The sequence below is a fragment of the Mauremys reevesii genome, linkage group 8 (genome assembly GCF_016161935.1).
Source record: "Mauremys reevesii isolate NIE-2019 linkage group 8, ASM1616193v1, whole genome shotgun sequence".
Lineage (NCBI taxonomy): Eukaryota > Metazoa > Chordata > Testudines > Geoemydidae > Mauremys > Mauremys reevesii.
The window spans coordinates 85,268,312-85,293,285 of NC_052630.1; the positions used below are offsets into that span (position 1 = coordinate 85,268,312).

At 41.6% G+C, this 24,974-nt stretch overlaps 1 protein-coding gene across 3 annotated transcripts in view; it reads left to right on the plus strand.

Moving 5' to 3' along the window:
* PIGK (phosphatidylinositol glycan anchor biosynthesis class K) overlaps positions 1-24,974 on the plus strand; it is a 137,887-nt gene that overhangs the window by 11,070 nt on the left and 101,843 nt on the right. Inside the window, exons 1-6 of one of the 3 annotated variants that reach the window (XM_039486705.1) lie at positions 7,730-7,909; positions 12,578-12,631; positions 16,202-16,293; positions 22,261-22,396; positions 23,834-23,945; positions 24,552-24,648. In XM_039486705.1, the coding sequence (XP_039342639.1) occupies positions 7,814-7,909; positions 12,578-12,631; positions 16,202-16,293; positions 22,261-22,396; positions 23,834-23,945; positions 24,552-24,648 (587 nt within the window). In that variant the 5' untranslated portion in view covers positions 7,730-7,813. Of the gene's footprint in view, positions 1-7,729; positions 7,910-12,577; positions 12,632-16,201; positions 16,294-22,260; positions 22,397-23,833; positions 23,946-24,551; positions 24,649-24,974 lie in introns of those variants that run through there. The other 2 variants (XM_039486702.1, XM_039486704.1) reach the window with 2 other exon arrangements.

Genomic DNA, 24,974 nt, shown 5'->3' on the forward strand with positions numbered 1-24,974 from the left:
TATTCTCTTGTTGATCTGCTGGGGATTTGAATGCATAATTACAGAAGAGAACTGATAGCAGGATAGAGCTCTGAATATATACTAAAAATAAATGTCAGCTGAATTTCATTTTCCTTCTCATTGCTTTATTCTATAGTTTACTGCTGACTCCAAACCTCACTGAAAATGAGATCAATATCATTTCATTTTGCAAATACCAGTTGAGACATTATTGTTTCATCTGGTTCCCAAGAATAAAGAGGGACCTTCAATTTATGGATGAACAACATGGTTCTTGTGTTTAAACCATTGTTCAAATCTTTAAAAATCTATTAAAAGGTACAGTTCAATAACTTTACTATAGAAGCAAGCTCTATTTAGGAGTTATTTTCCTTTTTCTGTGGGGGTTCTGAAGCATATAGACATGGGGAGTTGATCACTCTGTCCAATTTATTGGCTATTACCTAACCACCAATCTCTTTCCACCCAACAGAGGAATATGTGAAACATTCCACTATAATTAAAGAGGACACAGCTTATTACTTTAAGTGTAACATTATATTTTTAGGACTAAACACACAACTCCTAACTCACAAAATATATGTGCATGTGATCTTTTAGCTTGGAAGGTTTTCACCTTGGTCTGTTTTAGGTATTTGAGGAACTATTCTATAGGCACCATTTTCAAATTATCTGGTTTCTAGCTGCATACACACACATGCTCACTTCGAGCTGTCTGTTGCAGTAAAATACATATATTAGAATGCTGAGGTAGTGGCATCTGTCCACTAATAAAAATTTGAAAAAATATAAAGAACTGGACTTTAACAACTGAATACAGGTAGTAGCAAGCTTTCTATACCAATATCCCTCCAGTCTGAACTGGAGGAAGAGTCTCAGGGTGGGATAATTCAGGTCTCACTCTCTTTGCTGAGCTATTAACCAGAGTGTTTGGTTTATGCCAGTTGTGGTAGTGGTTTGTGTGATATGGTTACTTATCCATGGGGAGCTGAAGTGAATTAATCAAATAGCCATCAACTGGTATTAATTCTGATCACTACTAACCTGGTCTGGATTTGAACCAGAAATGGTAGCAGTCTCTACATTTCATTAACAATTCTTAACCCAACTATTAGCCCCCCCGACTCCACTCCCATGTTTTTTACTAAGCTGGGCCAACAGAAAGTAGGTTCTTCCTACAAATTCTTTATAAAATCTTATTTATAGTTGATAAAGTACTTGGCAATTGCAAAGGCATCTGGAAGCTTAAATGATTGATGGTTATAATTAAAAAAAACAAAAAACCATAAGCAGCTGTGGCAGAGAAACTACTGTAGCAAAGACAATAGTCATTATATGGCTGGGTACCCACATACATGTTGACATAATTGCACTCCAACGCCTAAGTTCTCATTTTAAAAAGATTGAGGGAATGCTCTACCATTTGGTTTCAAGTAAGGCAGTTAATGCTTATGCAAAAGATAAGGAGTTATTACAAAAATTTTTGGATATGGATAATTTTGTAGAAAAATAACATGCCTAGCCTAGCAGAAAAAACAACAAATCTAAGGGCTTTCCTCTGTAAAAATAATCAAGGGAGATGGGACTGTCAAAATCAATAAGAATTTAAGCATCTTAAGCAACTAACAAAAAGAGCTCCAGTACTAAAATGATTTGATAGTAACACAGACTTACAAAATTGTCTTCAGATGCATCCCAACGCTGCCTAGGAGTAGTTCTATTACAAAAGTATGGTGATCTTCGGAAACCAATTGCTTATGCATCTAGAGCAGTGGTGGGCAACCTGCAGCCTGTGGGATGCAGGCTGCCCACCACTGATCTAGAGCCACGTCAGTAATGGAATGTCAGAATGCTCAAATAGAAAAAGGATAGTTTGGCATTAGTGTTTGCATGCAAACTATTTCACATATTTATATATAGTAGAGAGAGATCATAAACCATTAGCTAATATTTCAAAAAGGAAAATGACAGGCATACTGCCTCAGTTACAAGGATTGGTTTTTTTAATTGTATCTGTATGATTTAAAATTAGAATATCAGCCATGCAAATCATTAACGGTTGCTGATACATTGGTTACATCATAAGCTCTAGAAAGAGTACCTGAAGAAGATGATGTGGTATATGTAGATATACTTAAAAATAATTCCTATATCAGCCTATAGGAGGAAATTTGACAAGCAACTAGGCAGGATGAGAATTTACAATAGATTATTACAGGCACTGAAAAGGATATAATAAAAAATGCTACCAAAAGCCATATAATCATTTTATTCAAGATGTACCAGTAATTGAAGGAATTCCATTTAAAGGTAATATAGTAGCAATTCCTCTAGGACTAACAGCAGAGATGTTGAAATACATACATGAGGGACATTTTAGACATAGAAAAATATAAATGTAGAGCAAGGGAGGTTCTATATTGGCCACAAACAGTGGTGAGCTGAAGCAGGTTCCCACAGGTTCTCAAGAACCGGTTGCTAAAATTAGACCTCTGTGGAGAACTGGTTGTTAAAGGGCCAGGGGGTGGGCAAAGAACTCCAGTCCGTGGGCCGGACCATCCTGTTGCTCCCAGGATTCCCAGCTGGGGAGGCTGAGGCTCCCCCGGCCCTTCCCCCGCTTCCCCCCAGCTGCAGCGTGGCCAGCCGCCGGCACCAGCTGGGCACCTCAGCTGAGCTCTGGAATCGTCCTGCTGCCACTTTTTGAATGGCCCAGCAGGGTGGGGGTGGGGGCTGCTGCAAGCTCCAGGGCTGGCCAGAGGGAAAGGGAGGGGGCAAGTGGGGCAATTGGCCCAGGCCCTGCAGGGGCCCCGGCCCCACGAGAATCTTTCCCCTGGCCCGTCCCCCGCTCACCTCCCCCTTAAATCAGAACTTTTTATAGGGAACCGGTTGTTAAGATTTTGGCAGCTCATCACTGGCCACAAATGAACCAAAACATAAAGGACTATATAAAAATGTGACATAGGTTTTCTGAATAAGTACCAAATTGTTTAGACTGAGCATTTCTATGTTGAAATTATAAGACCTTGGTCTAAAATAAGTTTAGATCTATTTGAATATAAAGAACTAGGGCTGATTAAAAAAATTAATCGCAATTATTCATGTGATTAAACAAATTAATCATGTGATTAATAGCACTGTTTAACAATAATAGAATACCATTTATTTAAATATTTTGGGATGTTTTCTACATCTTCAAATATATTGATTTCAATTACAACACAACACAAAGTGTACAGTGCTCACTTTATATTTTTTATTACAAATATTTGCACTGTAAAAAACAAAAGAAATCGTATTTTTCAATTCACCTAATTCAAGTACAGTAGTGCAATCTCTTTATCATGAAAGTTGAACTTACAAGTGTAGAATTAAAAAAATTGCACTAAAAAATAAAACAATGTAAAACTTTAGAGCCTAAAAGTCCACTCAGTTGTACTTCTTGTTCAGCCAATCATTCAGATAAACAAGTTTATTTACATTTGCAGGAGATAATGCTGCCCGCTTCTTGTTCACATCAGAAAGTGAGAACACGCGTTTGCATGGCACTATTGTAGGTGGCATTGCAAGATATTTACATGCTAGATGTGCTAAAGGTTCATATGTACCTTCATGCTTCAACCACCATTCCAGAGAACATGCGTCCATGCTGATGACGAGTTCTGCTCGATAACAATCCAAAGCAGTGTGGACCGACACATGTTCATTTTAATCATCTGAGTCAGATACCACCAGTGGAAGGTTGTTTTTCTTTTTTGGTGGTTCAGGTTCTGTAGTTTCTGCATTGTAGTGTTGCTCTTTTAAGACTTAGGAAAGTATGCTCCACACCTCGTCCCTCTTAGATTTTGGACGGCACTTTAGATTCTTAAATCTTGGGTTCAGTACTGTAGCTATTTTTAGGAATCTCACATCTACAGCAAAAGTGTTCTTAAAACGAACAACGTGCTGAATCATCATCTGAGACTACTATAATATGAGGGTTGGAGCAGTTAAGTTACCTCGACCCACAGTTATGTTGAGTCAGTTAGGCTTCCTGTGCCGAAGGTAAGGGCTGGTGTCAGTAGGGTACCCTGATTTGGGCTTAGGGCTGAGGCTAGTACCCCTGCCTAGCCTAAGGTTAGGGCTGGGGCAATTAGACTAAACCAACCTAGGGTTAGGGTTGGGACAGGTAGGGCTCTCTAGATGAAGTTTAAGATGGAGTTGTTACAGTTCCCTGACCTAGGTTCAGGGCTGGGGCTGGTACCCCTCATCGCAGAGTTACTGAGTCTAGTATATACCCCAGCTTGTAACCAGCCTAGTCTATATCCAGCCACGCCAGTCTACTGCAGGAAGCTTGTACTTTCTCCAATGCTCTCAGCAGATATATGCAGAAACACCTGGCAGGCTTTTATTAGTTACCTGGCAAACAGAATCTGAAAGTTCTTATGTTACCTTAGAGAAGAAAAGGCTAAGACAGTTCAGGCTGTCAGAGCTCCATGAGTCATATTGCAGATTCCTTTATTCCCAGGTATGTGCACTGAACTGTAAGTGTGTCTACCCAGCATTCTGAAGCCCCCAGCCTGGGTCAACAGACTTGGGCTAGCAGGGCTCATGCTAGTTCTCTAAATATAGCTGTATGGACAGTACTTCAAAGTTGTAGCTTAGGCTGGAGCTCTGCCTCTGAGGCCCACCCCCAGTTCACCCCACCTAGGCTTCATAGCCAAAACTCCAGCCTGAGCCACAACTTTGAAGCAGTCTGTATAGCTGTGGTGTTTAGATGTTGCTTTTGATTATTAGAACTGGGAGCACTGGCTGTTGGGAGTCTGAAAGGAGAGGGGAGGAGTTGAGGAGGCAAAGTGAGAGTTACAGAGGGTGCAGCAGCAGCTTAGTAAAGAAGTTTCCATTTTAAAAATAAAGTCCTGTTGAAGTTTGTTAGTACCTTGCCTGGCTGATACAACAATAGCTGTTTTTAGAGCAGTAGACCCACTGTGGGCTCCAAAACACTGGCTGGACAGCCTCTGTGAGCTCATCTCTTAATAGAGCCATCTGACACTCTTTTGTTTTTGTTCTCTGGACACAATCATGCTGTGTTCTCACGTTCAGCTGCCTCTGCAGATAGCCATTGTCCCCGTAGTCTTCCTTTCAAAGGTGTTGATTCCTGCCCAGGCAGTCCTAGCAGCTATGTCTCAAATATTTAGCCTAATTTCCCATGTTTTAGGAAGAAAATTATTTCCCCCCCTCAATGGGTAGTGATGCCGAAATGATAGGAGGAGAATCATACAGATAGCTCATAACTGTGGGAAATTTTCTGCAATAATGTTAACACATCCCAGCCCAGCCTAGGCTCAGGGCTGGGGTACTTTGCCCCAACTCTAACCTTTGGTGGGGGAGGGCTTCTAGGTTATCATGGCCTATGGTTAGGCCTCACTCGGAGATTAGGGCTGGAGTTGGTAGGGTTCCTTCCCTGACCTAGTTTTAGGGATGGGGCTGGTACCCCTCCCCAGCCTAGGATTAGGGTTGAGGTTGGTAGGGCTCTCCTTTATAGGGTTGGGGTAGTTAGAGCTCTCCAACCTAGGGTTATAGTACCTGGGGTTCCCTGGCCTAGGAGTAGGGTTGGGGTAGTTAGGCCTCCTTTGCCCAGGGTTAGAGATGGAACAGGTAGAGCTCCCTGAGCCCCCACCTGAATCCTATGCCAGAGTGCAGCCTATGGTTAGTGTTGGAGGCAGTTAGGCCTCCCTAGCCTAGGGGCAGGCTTTGGGGTGACAATGCTTCCTAGTTTAGGGTGAGGGGAGGGGCAGTTAGTCCACTTCAGCCTGGGGTTAAGGTAGGGGCAGCTAAGGCTCTGCAGCCTAGGGTTGGGCTGGAATCAGTAAGGCTCGCCGAACTATTATTATAGTTGGGGCAGTCAGGCCATCCTGACACAGAGTTAGGGTTTGGGGTTATTAGATCTCCACAGACTAGGACTGGGGTTAGTAGGGCTCCCTGGTGTATGGGTTAGTTTGGGCAGTTAGGGTTGGAGTTACATTTAGGATTGGGTCAGTTATGGGGGGCAGTTAAGCTCCCCAGCCTAGATTTAGGGCTTGGTCCAGTAGGGCTCCCTAGTTTATGATTAGGGCCTGTAAGGGTAGGTCTACTCTGCAGCTGGGAATGCGTCTCCCAGCCCAGGAAGACAGGCTCATGCTAGCGGGGCTCAACCCCTTAGGCTTGAGAGTCCAAACTGCAGCCTGAGCTGCAAAGTCCACACTGCTAGTGTGAGTCTGTCTACCCAGGATGAGAGGGTTACTCCCAGCTGCAGTGTAGATATACCCTAGGGCTCCCCAGCCCAGGGTTAGGGATGGGGCAGTTAGTGCTCCTCAGCCTTGGTTAGTACTGGGAGCCAGTAAGGCTCTCTATCCTAGCTTAGGACAGTTAGGGCACCGTGGCCTTTGATTAGAGTTGGGAGCATTTATGGTTCCTTGGACTAGTGTTAAGATTGGGCAGTTAAAACTTCCTGCCTAATATTGTCCACTGAGCCCAATCTGTCAGGTGTGATCTAAAGCTACACAAAATGGGCAGCAGGTGTGTGCGGAAGGGGTTTGAATTTGGGTCTCCTACCTCTCAGGCACTAAATGCTGCAATATTGGTTATGTTTTGGGGGATGTGTCTCAATCTGTCCTTCTGAAGCTGTTCCACTGTGTATAAATCATTAAATATTGTTGGAGCCAGCTGAAATCTGGATCTCCCACCTTTGTGCCCTACCCACTGGGTACAGAGTTATTCCGGTTCTCTCACTGACTACTTAAATATTTAAAGAGAGTGTAACAAATTCAAGAGGAGAGATTGAGGGAGTCAGGCCCTAGATTAACTCCTATCCTTGCGGTTATGGCACTCATCTAGGAGATGGGAGACCTTAAATTCAGATCTCTTCTCCACCTCTGGCAGAAGGGGGAAGTGAACTTAGGTTTCTTACACTGTGGGTGACTGCGCTGACCAGAAGGCTGTTAGAGTGGCACTTTCTCCCTTTTTCCTGAAAAAGGACTGACCTGGTTTAACTCCAGAAGAGAGTGGTTGGGGATCCCAAATGAATATAGGCACCTAACTCCCTTTGAAGGGAGGAAGTGAGGCAGCCCCCTTTTCTTCAGCATTTCCTACTGGCTAATTTAGGCAGCTCTCTGCTCAGTTTGCTGGCTTTTGTGAATCCTATGTTTAGGCACCTCACTCTCTTCCCATGCATTGAATAGGGAGCTTAGGTGCCTACAACTTAGGGCTGTAAATTTCACTAGGTGGGTGCCAGGGCACCTAAACGTTAAGTGTAGCAACACTGATAATTGCAGTGCTTAAATCCCCCTTGTGAATCCCACCCCACAAATATGGCATTTCCTAATTCTTGAGTGCTTCACTCTGCAATCACGTTGTTTGTAGCGTGTGTGTAACACACCACACATACAGTGAGTGTTTAAAGGAGCTTTCCATTATATTCTTGTTTCGCTCTCTTGGGTCTCTAAATGAGTGTTCATTCCTCCACCAGGAACCATTTATTTCGTGTTACCTAGTGGCTAGGAGCCCTGATCTTAGACGGGGTCCCCAGTGCTACTATCTGTATTTACCCTGGATAAGTTTTTCCCGCCATGGCTGCCCGGGCGGGAGAGCCAAGCAGCCGGGAGAAGCGGACCCCACCGCGGTACCTCAGCGCGCCCAGGCACAGGGCGAGGCAGCGAGCGGCTCTGCCGCAGCAAGCGCAGCCGCGGGGAGGCGGGGCGATGGGAGCAGGGAGGCTCGCCCAGGCGGCCCGGAGCTGCTTTACGGCGGGGTTGGGGACGCGTCCTCCCCGCCTCTTCCTGTTGTGAAGCCGGGTGCTATGGCCGCTGCCCTGCCTGCTCCCCGCTGGCTCCCGGCAGCCGCCGCCGCCCTGCTCTGGGCGTGCTGCGGGTCGGCAGCTCCTGATGGGATCCAGGTAGGGGAGCGCGTTGGGCTGTCCAGCACCGCCCCTGGCCCCATGGGGGTGACTCGAGCGCCAGGCCCGTGGGCTGCGTCGATGGACCTGCCCCTGCACTGACTCCACGCACGGGGGCGGCTGCCGTGCTGGGGAGGGATAAGCCTCTGCAGCCCCCACTGCAGCGTTGCAGAGAGGCCATAACCCTGCCCACCCCTTCCTCTCCTCCGTGCGTGTAAAGTTCTGCCGAACCCCGTCAGATCTGCCGCCTGCTTTCTGCGAGCCCGGAGCGTCCGATTTATTTGAGAGTCTCTGTTTCTTGCTCTAAAATTCCTTTTAAACCTCTAGATACCTCGAGCTGCCCTCAACCCCTTCTAGCCCAAGCACTGAAGGATAATCCCTGGTTGTTTTGTTTTTCAGTACACCGCTACCCCAATATAAAATGGGTTCACATACAAGGTGGTAAAGCTCTGACATGTTGCTCTGAGCGGTATGTTAAGGGTGCTAGGCCGGGGCCAAGCAGTTTGATAAGGGGCAGAGGGTCTCGGGGGCAGTCAGGGGCTCCCTCCCAGGGTCCCAGAGGGGCCTGGGGGATTAGCGGGGGGCCAGGAGCAGCCTGCTCTGTTTCCCTTGCCCGGGTCCCAGCCGAGTCGCTCGGGGGACAGGGCTTGGGGGAAGTGATCCCCCTGCACTCACTAGCAGTGGTGGAAGCGGAGCAGCCCAGCCCCAGCCCCAGCCCACTCCACTCCGCCAGCTCCCAGCCGCAGCGCTCCGTTTCCTGCCGTAGGTGAGTACGGGGGCTGTCCTTTCCCCAACCTCCCCACACTCACGTGCGGCGGGAAGCGGAGCGCTGCGGCTGGGAGATGGCGGAGTGGAGCGGGTTGGGGCTGCGTTGCTCTGCTTCCCGCCGCAGGTGAGTGCGGAGGGCGTCGTTTCCCCAACCTCTCCGCACTCACTGGTGGTGGGAAGCGGAGCAGCCCGGCCCCAGCCAGCTCCACTCCGCCAGCTCCCAGCCGTGGCGCTCCACTTCCCGCCAGGCAGGACCTTCCCCAGCTGCCTCCCAGCGACACAGCTGGGGCTGGGGAAAGGAAAGTGGAGTGGACTGGGGCCGCGTCGCTCCACTTCCTGCTGCAGGTGAGTGTGAGGGGGGCATCCTTTCCCCAATCTCCACGCAGATAACCGGGGGCAAGAAGCGGAGCGCCATGGCTGGGAGGTGGTGGAGTGGAGTGGGCTGGGGCCGGGCTGCTCTGCTTCCCGCTGCTGCCTGTGAGTGCCTGTGTGTGTGTGGGGTGTGTGTGTGTGTGGATAGGGGTCGGAGCAGTCAGGGGACAGGGAGCAGGGGGGTTGGGTGGGGTCCCGGGGTGATTAGGGATGGGGGTCACTGGAGAGGGTGGTCAGGGAACAAGGAACGGGGGGGGCAAAGCAAGTTTGATATAACGCAGTCTCACCTATAACGCGGTGAGATTTTGTGTCTCCCGAGGGCCGCATTATATTGGGGTAGAGGTGTATTTGCTTTCTTCTCCTATACCTGAGCTTGGAAATCCTCCCGGTTGACCAACTCTCACAGTATAAATACACATATTTATGTAAATGTACATGTTAAGCTTATAAAAAATGGAAATAACTGATTCTAAAGAACTAGAGGGCACCAAATGAAATTAATAGGCAGCAGGTTTAAAACAAACAAAAGGAAGTATTTCTTCACGCAACGCACAGTCAACTTGTGGAACTCTTTGCCAGAGGATGTGGTGAAGGCCAAACCCTATAACAGGGTTCAAAATGGAACTAGATAAATTTATGGCAGATAGGTCCATCAATGGCTATTAGTCAGAATGGGCAGGGATGGTGTCCCTAGCCTCTGTTTGCCAGAAGCTGAGACTGAGTGACAGGTGTTGAAGAAAAACTAAGTTTTTGCTTTTTGTTTGGGTGCAGCAAAATCAAAATACTTTATTAATTACTCTAGTGAACACAAGAGGGAGAGAGTGTCAGGAACTGGGTTACCCCTTGTCCTGGACGGATCTCTCTCAATTAGTAAACAATTCATAACAATCTTTATACCTTTCTAGCAGACAATGGTTAGTAATCTTGGAGACATTGAAGATAAACATTTGCATTTGTTTATACATAAGCCTATTCGCTATCTTATTTGTCTGCAATACTAGAACAGAAAACAAGACTGCAATTCACAAGGTCGTAATGACTCTTTACACAATTCTTTTTGTACCACATACCTTACAGCATGCACTCACACAGGTATACACACACACACACACCAAGGCCTCTCTTTTTTTTTTTAATTTTTTTTTAATTTTTTTAATTTTTTTTTTTTTTTTTAACCAAGATGCATTGTTACCTGGTTTGGACCAATACTATGAGGCGGTATGACAACCCCTCTTGAGGCGGTAAAAAAACCCCTCAGCACCGGTGCATTTTAATGCATTTACTTATGCATTACCTTATGCATGTACTTGTTGGCCAACTCAGTAGTTCCCAGTACTGCTACAAACTAACCTTATTGGGGCCTCTCCCCAATACCACTTTGCATTTGATTCTGCTGCACAGTTAATAAGTTTAGATGGCGTGAGCCCAGCAGAAACAGACGTCCTCCACAGACAGTCCTTCTTCGACACCCCAATAGAGATTTTAAAAGGTCTCTTACCTTTATTGTGGCGCCATGGGAAATTGTCGAAGAAAAACTAAGTTCTCGCTTTTTGTTTGGGTGCAGCAAAATCAAAATACTTTATTAATTACTCTAGTGAACACAAGAGGGAGAGTGTGTCAGAAACTGGGTTACCCCTTGTCCCGGACGGATCTCTCTCAATTAGTAAACAATTCATAACAATCTTTATACCTTTCTAGCAGACAATGGTTAGTAATCTTGGAGACATTGAAGATAAACATTTGCATTTGTTTATACATAAGCCTATTCGCTATCTTATTTGTCTGCAATACTAGAACAGAAAACAAGACTGCAATTCACAAGGTCGTAATGACTCTTCACACAATTCTCTTTGTACCACATACCTTACAGCATGCAGGGTCACGTTAACTTCTAACATACATTAAGATCCCTTCAAACCTATATTAATTAATTCTTGGCCTCCACACAGGGGATGGATCACTTGATAATAACCTGTCTGTTCATTCCCTCTGGGGCAGCCTGGCATTGGCCACTGTCTGAAGAAAGGATACTGGGCTAGATAGACCTTTTGTCTGACCCAGTATGGCTGTTCTTATATGCACTATGTCTTGTTTAAACTGTGTAATAATTCTAAACAACTAATTAAGCTGCATCAAAATTAATTTTCATATTCGTTCGCATGCACCAATTCTCTTTGAATAGGAATATAATATCGGGAGGTGGTGGGTTGTTTTTGGTTTTGTTTTTTTTTAATCCTTTTGAGTTATTTGCCAGTTGGGGTTCTCAGTTTCCAGTAAACTGTTCTTGTTTGGTTAAACATACAGGAATAATATTGTTCACTTTTGTGATCAATCCAGATATATTATGATTAATTTGTGTATTTCTTGCATGTGAATTTTTCAGAGCTTCATGTTTTTATAAACTGAAGGAGTTAATCAAATATTGTCCCTTGATCAGGAATCATTACAGTTTTGCCTTTTTCATATTTCAGTAATTATACCTTTTTACATACTGCTCACTTTAAATCCAGATATGATGTTTATAGTCCAACATGAATCCCATATTAACATTTTGATAAAGCAGTAAACTTCACTGTCAAATGATTTCTATAATGCACGGTTAACAAGATTAATAAAATGTGACAAAATAGCTAATGGAAATAAGATCAAGTACTTTAAATACACAAATTTTAGAACCTTATAAAAGTTACCATTCAGAGCTGCAAAGAAGAGCTCCGTGTAGCTCAAAAGTTTGTCTCGTTCAGCTACAGAAGTTCATTCACCCACCTTGTCGCTCTAATATTCTGGGACCAACAGAGCTATAACAACACTGCATAAAGCTATTTTCATTGTTTATTAATCATTGTACTTGTGCTTCTATGTTAGAAGGTCCAACATAATCTGGTCTTTACTTTAAAACTGATTTAAATGTGTGGGGTCTTTTATTTTCCTATCTGGTATTCTTTAAGGGAGTGGGGATAGTGAAAGGAAAAACTTCACCAAGGCTCTTCACTTTAAGGAAGCATTTCATCTGTTCCTGTTTAACACCTGATTAGAGGCTTGTAAATGGAAAGATTCTGGGATTTTAATCTTTCCTAGATATTGCCCTCTTGGACAGAGTGCAATGTTTCTTTTTCATTTCATTTCTCCCTATCCTAGTTTGCTGCTTCTCTCTTTCCATCACCACCACCACTCTGAAGTTCACTGGTTTTGTTTTCATTGCCAGCCAAGTGTTTCTTGATGTGATACCAAGCTTTGATACGGAGTTTGTGAGAGAACCAGATTACTTGTCTGATTTTAATGTAGACAGAATAGCCCAAACAGAATATAGAATGCAACCTTTTCTCAGGCATCAGGAGGGGTATTATAAACCAGAAAAAGTCATGTTTTCTATTTAGCTGGTTTAAGGTTTTAATTGCATATGACATTAACATTTTATATTTTGTAGAACCAACCAACCCTCCTCTCCCCCAAAAAAGTGCTGTATTGTAGTTTTTTTCCTAAGTTTTTTTTCTACACACATGTTCCAATATTGTTTGTCTCTTTCAGGACCAAGCAGAACAGTTTTTTAGAAGTGGGCATACAAATAACTGGGCAGTTTTGGTAAGCATTTTGTATTCGATCTTAAATAAAACACTGATCCTGCAGTTGTTGCATGCTGGTGCCATGGCAGTCTGCCCATATGCATCAAGTTGCAAGATCAAGACCTGGAAGTAAGTAGTATGACTTTGAGTTATCCCTGCCGGTTTGCTATACTACATTACCATTATCTCTTCTGCATAACTTAATTGCAAGTATCCAGAACATTAATGCACATTTGAAGTATTTATAAAATTAAAGTTACAATTAGAATGAAAACAAATGATTATGCTGTATATTATTACAGTTATGTTCTTGTTTTTAAACATTTGCTTGGTTAGGAAGGTACAACATCTTCCTAATTTTTGTTTGTTTGTTATGAAACTTGCTAACTTCTGACAACAAACTTTCTTCTTTTTTTTATTCTAATCTCCTAAAATACTTAGGATAAGAAATACTAGTCTTAATTTTTTTATCTGGGTAACTTCAGATTGTATTACTCCATCAGTTTTTAATCAGGCTTTCTGAGCATAATGACTAATGATCAGTTCTAAAATATTATGTGAGCAGTCAGACATGACACAGTGTTTTTTCTAAGTATTAAAATTTAGCAAAATGAAAGAATTCAAGAAAAGACAATTGGATAATTGAAATAATAGTAATCATTCTCTTATTCCCTAATGCACAAACTTAAAATTATTAACATTAAATACCTGTTTCTATTTTAATGTTAAAAGCAAGCAGAGAGTGAAAATACAATTTTCTTTGGTCAGAGCAATACACTTGATACAAACTGGTAATAATAAGGGAAGTAGAAAGTTCTTGGTGCTGAAGGTAAAGAGAGACCTGCTTTCTATCCTGGTCTTTGCTGCTGATTTCCTGTGTGACCCTGAGGAAGTTACTTGTGGCCAGACTGTATTCCTTGCTCTCCCAAATTGCCCAGAAATTTAGGTTCTGGCCTCATGCCATCTGTGCCTCATTTTCTCCATTTATAAAATAGGAGTGATAACAGCACTTGTGAGGTATAAAATAAATGAATTAAAGTACTTGGAGGTTCACAGAAGAAAAATGCCATAGAAGTCAAAACTATTATTATTTTTTTTTAATCTAAGTCTTTGTACTGTGCTTGTCACTGATAACTATATAAACAAAACTCACGGGCTTAATATTCAAAAGCCTATTTAACAGTCTGCTCTCTCTCTCTCTCTCTATTTTGCCTAAATAGAAAAGCAACTTAAAATCATGTCTTCAAAAGATGCTCCTTTAATTGATCATCTCCTATCTCAAATACTTCTTTTTAAAGATGTTTTTTAAGCTAAATATTTTGCCTCCTGGCTAGTGTATTTTGTTAATCTGTACTTATTGCAGGATCTTATTCAATTGAGGCTTGGCAGTTTTTTTCTATCTGATCATAGAATATTTTGAATATTAGGGTTGGAAGAGATCTCAGGAGGTCATCTAGCCCAATCCCCTGCTTAAAGCAGGACCAACACCAACTAAATCATCCCAGCCAAGGCTTTCTGAGAGCTGTTCTAGTAGTTTTAACCTAACAAATGTCTCCTGTGTTGGTCAGCCTTCCAAGGACACTTACTGCTGTGCTAAACAGCAGCTACTCTCATGGCTCTCACTGGTTGTTCTGGAGGCAGCTTGAGCCTGGTTAGAAGCTACAGCCTTAGTTCACAGTTCAGAAAGGGCCTGGGGTCATAATTCAACAAAGCAATTAAATATGCTTAACTTTAAGTAGGTTTGGTAAAATGTTGCATGACCTGGTCCTCTCTTGTGGGTTGGCACAAGCAGGCAAAGTCCTGAAATGGTGACACAGGCATGAGCTAGGTAAATAACAGAACATGTGTTTTATTACTGGAACAGGTTACAGAAGCAGCTCTCCTGTTGGTGATAGTGCCCACACTCAAAACCCTGCACCTTCCCCTCCCCCTCCTCTCAGTATTATGTCCTGGGTCCTCCTCTGGGAGGAACCACACCCTTTCGGGGCTGTTGTCGGATGTGTAATGCACACAGACCCAGCCAGCATAGTAACTCTATTATAATGCTAAAAGCTTTTAAGTGACTTAGGAGCCTAACTCGCAGTCAAGGGGAATTGCCTGCCTAACTCCAATAGGCCTCTATAAAAAGCCTCGCTTTAAAAACCAGCTAGGCAGGACAGGAATCTCCCAGGAAGCTGAGGAAGGCAAGAGGTAGGAGTCTTACGATTCTCACTGAAAATTAAGTTGTTTAATTTTTCATAAGCCAGGTTCAGAGTGAAAAGTATACAAAGCAAAACTTTTAAATTGGTGTCTACATCTAGTCAACTTTTAAAAACGAATCATAGGTACTATATCTGCCCCCCAGATCCTCCCCTGCTCCTTCTGTGTGGCTGTACAGTCCTGTTTTCTTTTATTTTAAAATTTTATCTTTCCTCTTCTGGTCAAAACAAAACAAACCTGGCTATAAAGGCAACGAGGAGTCTGGTGGCATGGCTCCATGCATCTGAAAAAGTGGGTTTATACCCACGAAAGCTTAAGCCCAAATAAATGTAGTGTTTAAAGTGCCACCAGACTCCTCATTGTTTTTGTGGATACAGATTAACATGGCTTCCCCTCTGATACTGGGCTATAAAGGGAAAACTGCCAGTGACTGTACAGACAATGCTATGTGATGCACAGCGGAAGTATAGTTCTTTTTTTCTAATCTGAGTTGTGCTAAATTTAGGTGTAATTTGTAAAAATGGTAAGTGAAATATCTTCAGACAAATGATTTTTTTAAAGTTTTAAGCCTGTGATTTATGATTTTTGATTCGGTTCTCATGCCTCTGTTACAGAGGATTGGAGGATTGAGCTCGCTTACAGGTTTTAATATTGCTCTGTACATCTGAAAGATTCTTTCCATCTATCATAGTATCCAGGCCATGAGTATTCATATTTAGTCATTGTCTGTTTGAAGGCTATATAATACAATTATTGCTTCTTAATCAGTTTCTGACAGTTACTTCTGCCACTCTCCTTGTAGTTACTTGCTTACTTGTATTTAAACAAACTGACACATTGGTTGGAAATGGGGCCCCCGTACTGGAATCTGAACATTCCTACATTGTTTGAGAGTTTGTAGTCAAACTCTGTGGGTGGGGCCCAACTCTAATGTTGTTATAGTTGACTCCCTAAAAACCAGACATCCCTAGCAAAAGTTCCCTTCTTTCTACATGTGGACCTTGTGTTCATTTGCTTACACTTTACCACAACAGGGCAATCATAGAAATTAGAAATGGATAAGACATTAAATAATCTAGCTAATCCACTTGCAGTACTGGATTATTCCCTACGGTACTTTTTTTTTTTATTAGTACTTTATCCAGTTTTAAATGAAAGTTTTCTCCATTGCTCAATACGTTAACATTTATTTTCAAAATATGAAAAAGCTTTCTCTGTAGAGAAGGTGTGTATTACTTATGGCATTGATTTCTTGCAGTTGCTAGGCACTGATTGCCGGGTGACAATTTTTTTGCCATCTCAGCAATCAATATCCATTGATGCATATACTAATTCAGAATGCATTTCTTACATCTTCTAATATGCATTTATTTCTTTTTAACTCTTAAAGGTATGTACATCTCGCTTCTGGTTTAACTACCGTCATGTGGCAAATACGCTTTCAGTTTACAGAAGCGTCAAGAGACTAGGCATTCCTGATAGGTAAGAGAATCTTGAAGAGAACAATTGTTTAAACTTGGATATTAAAGGAAAAGTTCAGTCTCATCTTCTGAAACAAGACTAAAATGCTGGTCTCTTCCTTTCATAAGCAAGTAAAAGGTAGAGAGCACAGACTTAATTATGTTAATTTACTGAAAATTGGAACAATATTATTTCAAAGGAGAATGAAAAAAATATGTACCATGATGCTTCCAAACAAAAACGGAGAATTAGATGAAATGATGTGATACTCACCAATCACTAAATTGCTCTGCTAATTAATTTGGTGAATGCACAATGTGAGAAAATTGGTAAAATGTATTCAGAATTGAGAGTGCAACTCTTTGACATGTACCTGTTACTGTATTGCAACTTCATGTCTAACATAACTAATGTCTTTTTAATATGCCTTTTGATTAGAGAACACTTCATTTAATGAGCAAGACTAAATACAGCATGAGTACAGTGCTTCAGCTAAATCAAGGGCGCACAATTAGAATAAGGACCTCTAAATAACTGGTGTCTAACAAAGAAGCTCCTGCATGTCACAAGCTATATTAAACAAAAGACATTTTGTCTGGGAGTTTCAAAGGAGCCAGGAGCCTTTTCTGCATGCACAAATTGTACTGCTTTAACTACACCAGGATAGTGAAAAATGGCACAAACTCCATAGTATGGATGCAATTATATCAGTATGAAGGTTTCGTATGGGAAGGGGAATAAGCAATAAGCCATCTTTATTCTGGTATAACTGCATCCACGCCCGGCTCGTACTGGTATAACTGTTTTGGTAAATAGTTACCTTTGTACAAAAACTGTGCAGACCCATCCTAAGAGTGAGCTGCCCAAATACCATTGGATGTCAGTAGGAACTAGGTACCTAACTCCTTTGGCAATTCCAGTCTCATTTTTATGTTATGTCAGAATGAAAAAACTAGGAGGATCTTTACCATGGCAGATGCTGAAAAGGAAGTAGTTGTTTCATCATGAAAAAGCCAATATCACATTAAGTTAATAGCTCCCTATCTCATTAAAGTAATATCATGGTGAGACTATAATGCTGAGATCTATATTCCCTTTATAACACCGACAGCTGTAGTGTTCTCTAAGAGCTCAGCCCAGGGTATCACGGGAATTGCTAATGTGTGAGGTGTGGAGGGATGTCTTCAGTGAGTATTCAGTAATGCCTTCTCATACTTTTTGGCCTTGTTTTTGTTTTGAATTTTAACCTGCTGATTGCTCTGTGATCTGTGGGCTACTGTTAAAATGCTGAAAGCTTAATCTTTCATTTGTGAGCATTCTTTTTTCACTCGACTTTCCAAGTAGGAGCTCTCTATGTTTAAAAATTGTGTTATGTTTTTATTTGCGTTGTCATGTGTCCAAACTGTGTTTGTGTTAATAAGCTCAAATTAGCCAAGGCCCACAGCATTGATGAGAGCTATTGGGGACTTGACAATACACACTTCTTTGAGGTAGCTAGGAGCATTGAAAGACTGAGCAAACCAGTCTTTCCTGTTTTGGTTGGATTTATATACAAAGGTCTTTGATTGTTTTGTTTTAAAAAGCTCTTACTTTATATTGGCTCCTACCAGAACTTTTGTTCCCAAGGGACAGTGAGGACCAGATCCCCAGATGGTGTAAGGTGCCGTAGCTCCAGATCTGACCCTATCTTATTAAACTACACAATCTAGATAAAATAACATGCATGCAATAACTGTTCTGGATGGGGTAGAATCAGGGCACTAATGTCATTAGAGACTAATGTCTTGCTCATCTAAGACTGTCTTCACTGACAAAAAAAAACAAAAACGGTATTAGAAATGGCAAGATAACTAACAGGCATTAGCTGTCCTGCTGTAAAAACCTAATGAAAACGGAACACTGTATTTTCACAGGTGTGTGTGTGTGTGTGTGTGTGAGAGAGGCGGAGGAGTATAGCACTGACCTTGCCTGGTAACCTCATGGTAACAATGGCATGTGTCTTGTCTTTGCTTAGGATTTTACAGTGATATAACTATTGCGTGTTAGTGATCTCACTTTAAAACAGCTTTGTGTCAGTAAAGAGACAGCCTAAGTTTGGGGTTTTAATTGTGGAAAGGAGGTGAACTGGGACCTTGCTCAAGTGGTGATATGTTGTCATTTGCCTCAAGTGTCCCTAATAAGTCTGCTCAAGCTCTGTCCTGTACCTGCGTGACTGTGCACATTTTGGGTTAGTATGTAAGTTAGGGGTAAATCCATGCTATTTATGCACTATTTATATTTCCAGGACTAAATCTTTCATGCCCTGCCTATTAACTATGTGTAATTTTTCCCAGCTTATGGGTAGGATTCTGCTGTCACTGACTCAACTGCTGTCAGTGACAAAACGCTCATTGACTTGTATGGGTACAGGACTGATCACTAGACACACAACCTCACTGAAAGGAAAATACGTTTCTGCTTGTCAAAACTATGTCAAGGGAGCTTGGGATTAATTGCTTTGCTGTTTCAGTTTGGCAAGACGAAGGTCAAGACTACACTACAGACATCTGCCAGCACAGCTGACGTCGGGGGTGTGAGGAGGTCTGATCCTTAATCAACATAGCTGTAACATCAGAAGACCCTAGCATAGATGCAGCTAGACCAACAGAGCTCAGCATTTTTAACAGCATAGCTTGTTTTGCTCCCTGGAGTATTTTAACTGCATTGATATAGCTGAGTCTACACTAGGCACACATTGGGGGTACAGTACACTGGGATTCCTATACTGGTAAAGTGCTCTTAGTGTAGCCACAGACAAGAGCTAACCTGGCTTGAGTGAACAAACATTTTCAGTACATCAGAGGAAGCCAGCATTCTTAGTGTCAGTTGAAAGTCACAGCTGGGAAAAGAAGAGAGAATCCCAGGTGTGTGACTGCCCACAGCCTGACTGTTTGAGAAACATTTTTATACCTTGCCTGTATTTTGTATCAAGACAGGCTGTTTGAGTACAGTTATAGTAGGAGTATGTCTCATGCTGGATAGAGCTGTCTAGGTACCCTTAACTTCTTGCCATGTGCATGTCTGGTATTCAGGCTCACCTGTGCCTGTTTTAGTTTAAGTGCACTTAAACCTGACAGTGTTTTGACACTTGGAGTCACTGCTCTAAGCTTGCAATGTTTATATATTTGGTTCCCAACAGAATGGTGGATAAGGTATTCTCCTTTTTGAGTGAGAGCTGAGGGGTGTTTAAGCTGCTGACTGAACTGACCTTGGAGGCATGGATTTCCCCTTCCTTGTGTTCCTTACATCTCTTGTTTAATTTTTTGTTTTTTTAATGTAGGTTTCTGTTTTCTCTTCAGGCTGCAACAGACCCAGTGGACTGTTTAGTTTAAAAATATTATTCTTGTTTTTAGTTTTAAATAATAGTCACAGAGTTCCATACTTCATTTTGCGTAGGAGTGCGGATGTGGGTTCTCCTTGTGGAATATCTGTGGCCCTAAGTGAATTTCAGAGGTTATTATTGATACACACTGTGAGTGAATTTGCAATCCTGCGTTGTGCTTTTCAACAATGTCTTTGTCCCCACAGCCCCCATTAAAGCTCACATCTGTGGAAAGCAGAAGATCTCTTCCCTTTTTATTGTCTTACTTTGCAAAAGCTTTGTGAGGGGAGAATAATTCTTGTTTTACTGTTGCCTTGTCCTCTCGCCTTCCTGTTGTTTCACCCAGTTGTCTTCTCATAAACCTAAAATGTCAGCTGTCTAGGTCAGGTTCTCTGTAGTTCTTGTTTACCCAATGCCAACTACAATGGAGATCATGGCTGAGGATCCCAGACACTACTGTAATACATATAACACGGCAAAGGAGTACTGATTTGTTAAGCCCCTCTGAGAAGTAGAGGGGAAGAAACTGAAGTGAAATGGGATGAAAAAGCCCCAAAGGCAGCAAAGGGCAAAGTAGAACCAAGCAGCTTTATGCAGAATGATCTTCTTAGAAGCAGGAGAAAACGCCATAAGTAAAAACAATGGAAATGATGCTCCTTCTAGCATTAACTCCTACTGCATGTTTTCCCTTCCCAACAGAGGTACAGGTGGGCCTGGAATGGTTGATGGTAACATGGGCTGTTGGGAAGCTGTTCAGCCAGGTAAAAGGATGGCTCCCAAGATGAGCATAGAGGTTGTGTCTCTTTGCGGGACTGGAGCTTGTTTTCCCATGGACACTGTAGGGTTTGGAAGGTGCCATGTCAGCAGCCCCTCAGATCTCTCCTTTCGCTATGCCCATAGGAAGTTTCTTAGGCCTGCTGTCCCTTGTGTAGATTTTGCTGTAGGATGACATGTTACGCCCCAGACTGTTTTATTTGGGTAGAATAGCTTTGTTTTATCCTGAGTTGAGTTGTATTAATATTTAATCAAGTCTAATAATAATAGGGGAAAATGTTCACCAGGGCAGTATTTGTGCTAGTAGGAGGAAAGCTTCTTTATGGAGTGATACTACCTCCTGGAATACTTGTCCTCATTCTTCTTCTTATTCTGAGGAGAAATTGCTGTGGCCAAGGGGTTGTGCATGAAGAGAAAAAAAAAAGTAGTCTGCTGCTGCTCAGAACAATCCTTAGGTGTTAATAACAGTGAGTGTATTAATAGCCTCATAGGGCTTAACAGTTGGGTCTTGAGTACTTGGAACTAGACACTGAGGACTCCCCCTACCCTCACCCCCCAAGAGCTTTCCAGTGGATAGGGCACTGAGCTGGGAGTCAGGAGACCTGGGCTCTGTTTTGAGCTTTGCTGGGTGACCTCGCACAAGTTACTTTGCTTCCTTGGGCTTCAGTTTCCGCATCTCTAAAACGGGGATAATGTGATTTCCTTTCAGATAGATAGATGAAAAGCTATATGAGAGCTAAGTGTTATTAGTACACTTTCTCTTTCACAAATGTTCAACAGGAATTAATTTCATTCCTGCCAATGTATAGCTTAAACAATTGGGATTTGTGTGGGGAACTAAATAGTGGTTTTACTCTCACTCTCTCAACCTAGTACCCTTTTTGCTAGGCAGCCAGGCCCTGCTCCCTCTCAGACCAGAGAAAGCCTCTGAACTTCTGGCTGCCCTGACCTTTATAGGTCCAGCTGGGTCTGTTTGGGGTGTGGCCACAGCTGAGGCTGTTTCCCCAATCAGCCCAGCTTTTCTCCTCCCACTGCCCTCCTCCAGGGCTGTTTTAAACCCCTCAGGGCAGCAACAGGTGTCCACCCCGCTACAGAATGTAATTATTCATTTTGTCTGTCTTGGTGATGGAGCATCATGCTGTCTTCAAGAACATTGCACAAGGTGGTGGAGCTAATGGGTTCATAACAGCCTCAACTCAGAATTCCCTTGCTCTTGAGGCTGAGGCCTTGTGTACTTGCAGTTTTGTGGACTGATTTTTAACTAAATCTGTCATGTGCAAGGCCCACACTCTCTTTATATCAGTGCCGTTTAAAACCCACTTCTTCAAGGCCTGCACAAAGGCTTTTTAACAGGGGTTGGAAAAAACACCAGTGAGCCATCTTCATCTTTTTTCCAGTGTGACCCACCTTCTGTTTGAGTTTTTAAGCTCTTTGGAGCAGCAGCCATCCATTTTTGTGAAGTACTGTATGACATTGAGCATGTTGTTAGTGCTAAACAAATAATACCGTTACTGTAACAAACAAAAAGCTTTATGTGGTAGTGTTGTGATGGTGACAGAGTTCCCTGGGGAAATAAGATATTACCAAAGTAACTCTTACTTATACTCCAGGCAATTTTCTAAATGCTATAGATTCTTGTTTTAATAATGAATAGAGCCCTGCATGGATACAAAATTTGTATCTTCAGCCGATCTGCGATCAGGAAGCATAGTCTGCAGATATAAAGCGGATATCCGCAAATTTGCAGGGCTCTCATAATGGGTCATGTTTGTTGGCTCCATTATTTGCAACTTTCCTTTTGTTTATTCTATTAAAATAGAATATATGAAATTGTGTTATTTTGTTTTTCCCAGTCACATTGTCCTGATGCTGGCAGATGATATGGCATGTAATCCCAGGAATCCCAAGCCAGCAACTGTGTTTAGTCACAAAAACATGGAGTTAAATGTTTACGGAGATGATGTGGAAGTGGACTATAGAAGCTATGAGGTAACAATGCTTTGTTTATCTAACCAGATTTTTCTGTAGTGTTGTTTTAAAGCCTGATCCAAAGTCCATTGAAGTCAGTGCTAGCCTTTCCGTACACTTCCCTGGATTATGGATCAGCCCCTTATTCTCAATTGATATATATAATAAAAAGAAAATTCTTACTGAATTTCAGAACTTGTTACAACTTTGTACGTCTTTCTAACTAATTAGAATTCATTATTATACATTGTTATTGGCTATTGTAAAGAAAATGTTAATTCCTATGACTTGTTGCTGCTGTTGTTATTATTAGTTGTGGTTAGGAGATTGTGAGGATCTCCAACTATATTAACAATATAAAAATGTTACTGGGTTTTCCAGTAGTATAGATTGTATGATTGGTTAAACTGCTAACACGTTCATAAGCTCTGACGCTAAGCAGGTGTGTGTTTGCACATTGCAGGTTCAACATCTTTTCTTAAATATTTGGTTTTATTTTTTCCAAATAAAACACGTCTTTTCTGTAAGTAACCCATTTCTAACCACTTTATAACAGCTAGTAAAAGGAAATATCTGCAGCACTTTACCATGTTCTTGTTTTCAGAAAACACTTCTTGGTGCAAATTCTTTTTCTAAGTCTTTACTGGACTGACTTTAATTAGACTTCAATTACAGTTTTTAATTAGTACCACAGAGTAAAATGATTTATAAAACAAATACGTATATTTTACAGGAACAAATTAAACCCTGTACCATATTTTTCTATTAGAGTATACAGAAGATGTCGTGTTCTCTGATTTTTAATGTCCTGAGGACATAAAGTGCATGTTGAAAGATTATAGTAACAAAAAAAAAAAACCTAGCTGTCATGAGTCTGAATTTTGTTGGTAACGGTTTTGAGTGTTGTAAATCTGCATTCAGAACAAGTAGTTCTAATGTTTAATCAAATCTTTTATAGTCGCTGTCCATATGGACTACATCTGATGTTCGTGCCACAGGAATCTTTTCCTTGCCTGAGTTGCACAGAGAATTTAAGCCTTAGAGTATTTATTAACATTTTTCCATGGTGTAACATACTAATGTTGCAGCGTTTTGTGAATGCATAAGTAGTATTAACTGAGTAAAGATATACACTACAGTGTGACAGGTGTTCAAATCAATGAAGATGTATTAAAAGACTAGAATGGTCATAGAAGTGTGTTTGATGAAATAGTTTTCAAATATAGTAAACCAACAGGTTGATTTTAATGGGGTGATTAAAAAAACAGTGATTGGTGAGCAGTAGCACAGTAAAACCTTGAATAGAAGAAATCTGGTAGTGCAATTTATACCATCTATTGGTGGACCTATTTATATATAGTACATAGTTTGTGTCATTATTTTGTGGAACCCTGTCTAGTAGTGGTCAATAGATATCCCTTATGATAGTTAGAAATTACTTAATTTCCATGTTTGTAGGTTACTGTGGAGAATTTCTTGCGTGTGTTAACAGGAAGAATCCCACCAAGCACACCTCGATCCAAGCGCCTACTTTCTGATGACAGAAGCAATATTCTAATATACATGACAGGTAATTACAGGAATTTATTGGTTTTGTTGCACAGTAGCAGAGTGAAATCTCATGAGGATACCAAATAACACTGAAAAATTAGCAAAACAAATACACAGTAATCATGGATTCACATTAGTTTGCGCAAAACATCCATTATTATTAGTATTAAAAACAATCCATGCAAAAAGTTCTGATAACAAAGATTGCTACTCCACTTAAAAATCTGGGTCTCACACTTGTATTCCCCAACCCTGGGCATATGGTCTAGAGAGCCTAATTTGTAATGACTCTGAAAGTTATAAAAATCATTACTATGTGAAGAGGTTTTGCATAAATAGTAATCAAGGAAGCATCTTTAAAGCAGTGTCCATTAATTTATGAATGAATAGATGTATTCCAGGTTAAACCATACATGTATACACTTACACAAGGTGTTCCGGAACACTTGCGTAAGTTGGGGAGCGTCTGTACGGTTCTCATTACCCTGGTATCATGTCTTGTCGTCCCACACCAACGAGGGGAGAGATTGCATTTAAGCTGTTTCTGTTGGCTTTTTGGCAACCATGTTTTGTCTATATTGTTCTTCTATCTTTAACGTACATGCTTATTTACCTTTTCTACAAGGTCATGGTGGAAATGGTTTCTTGAAGTTTCAGGATTCTGAAGAAATCACTAATGTAGAACTTGCTGATGCCTTTGAACAAATGTGGCAGAAAAGAAGGTAAAAATTTATTACTTAGCTATTAAATACAGTATGTCACCAAGAGGTGTAAAACTTGGATTGTAACCTTTCATTCCTCCATTTAATTCTTGTCAAAATAGCACACTCTTCTAGTGAAGGATGGCAGAATTAATTATTTTTATTCTGAATGTGGTTTAAAAATGGAAAAAATTACCGCTACTGCAGCAGTGATATTAAATAGCTGTTGTCCTTGAGGTTGTGTGAAGCTCTCCTTTCCAGAGGAGAAGGAAATCTATTATAATCTTCAGCCACTCAAATGAGTTACCTTGGCTCAACAGCTGTATGTGCTTCTTATTAATTATAAG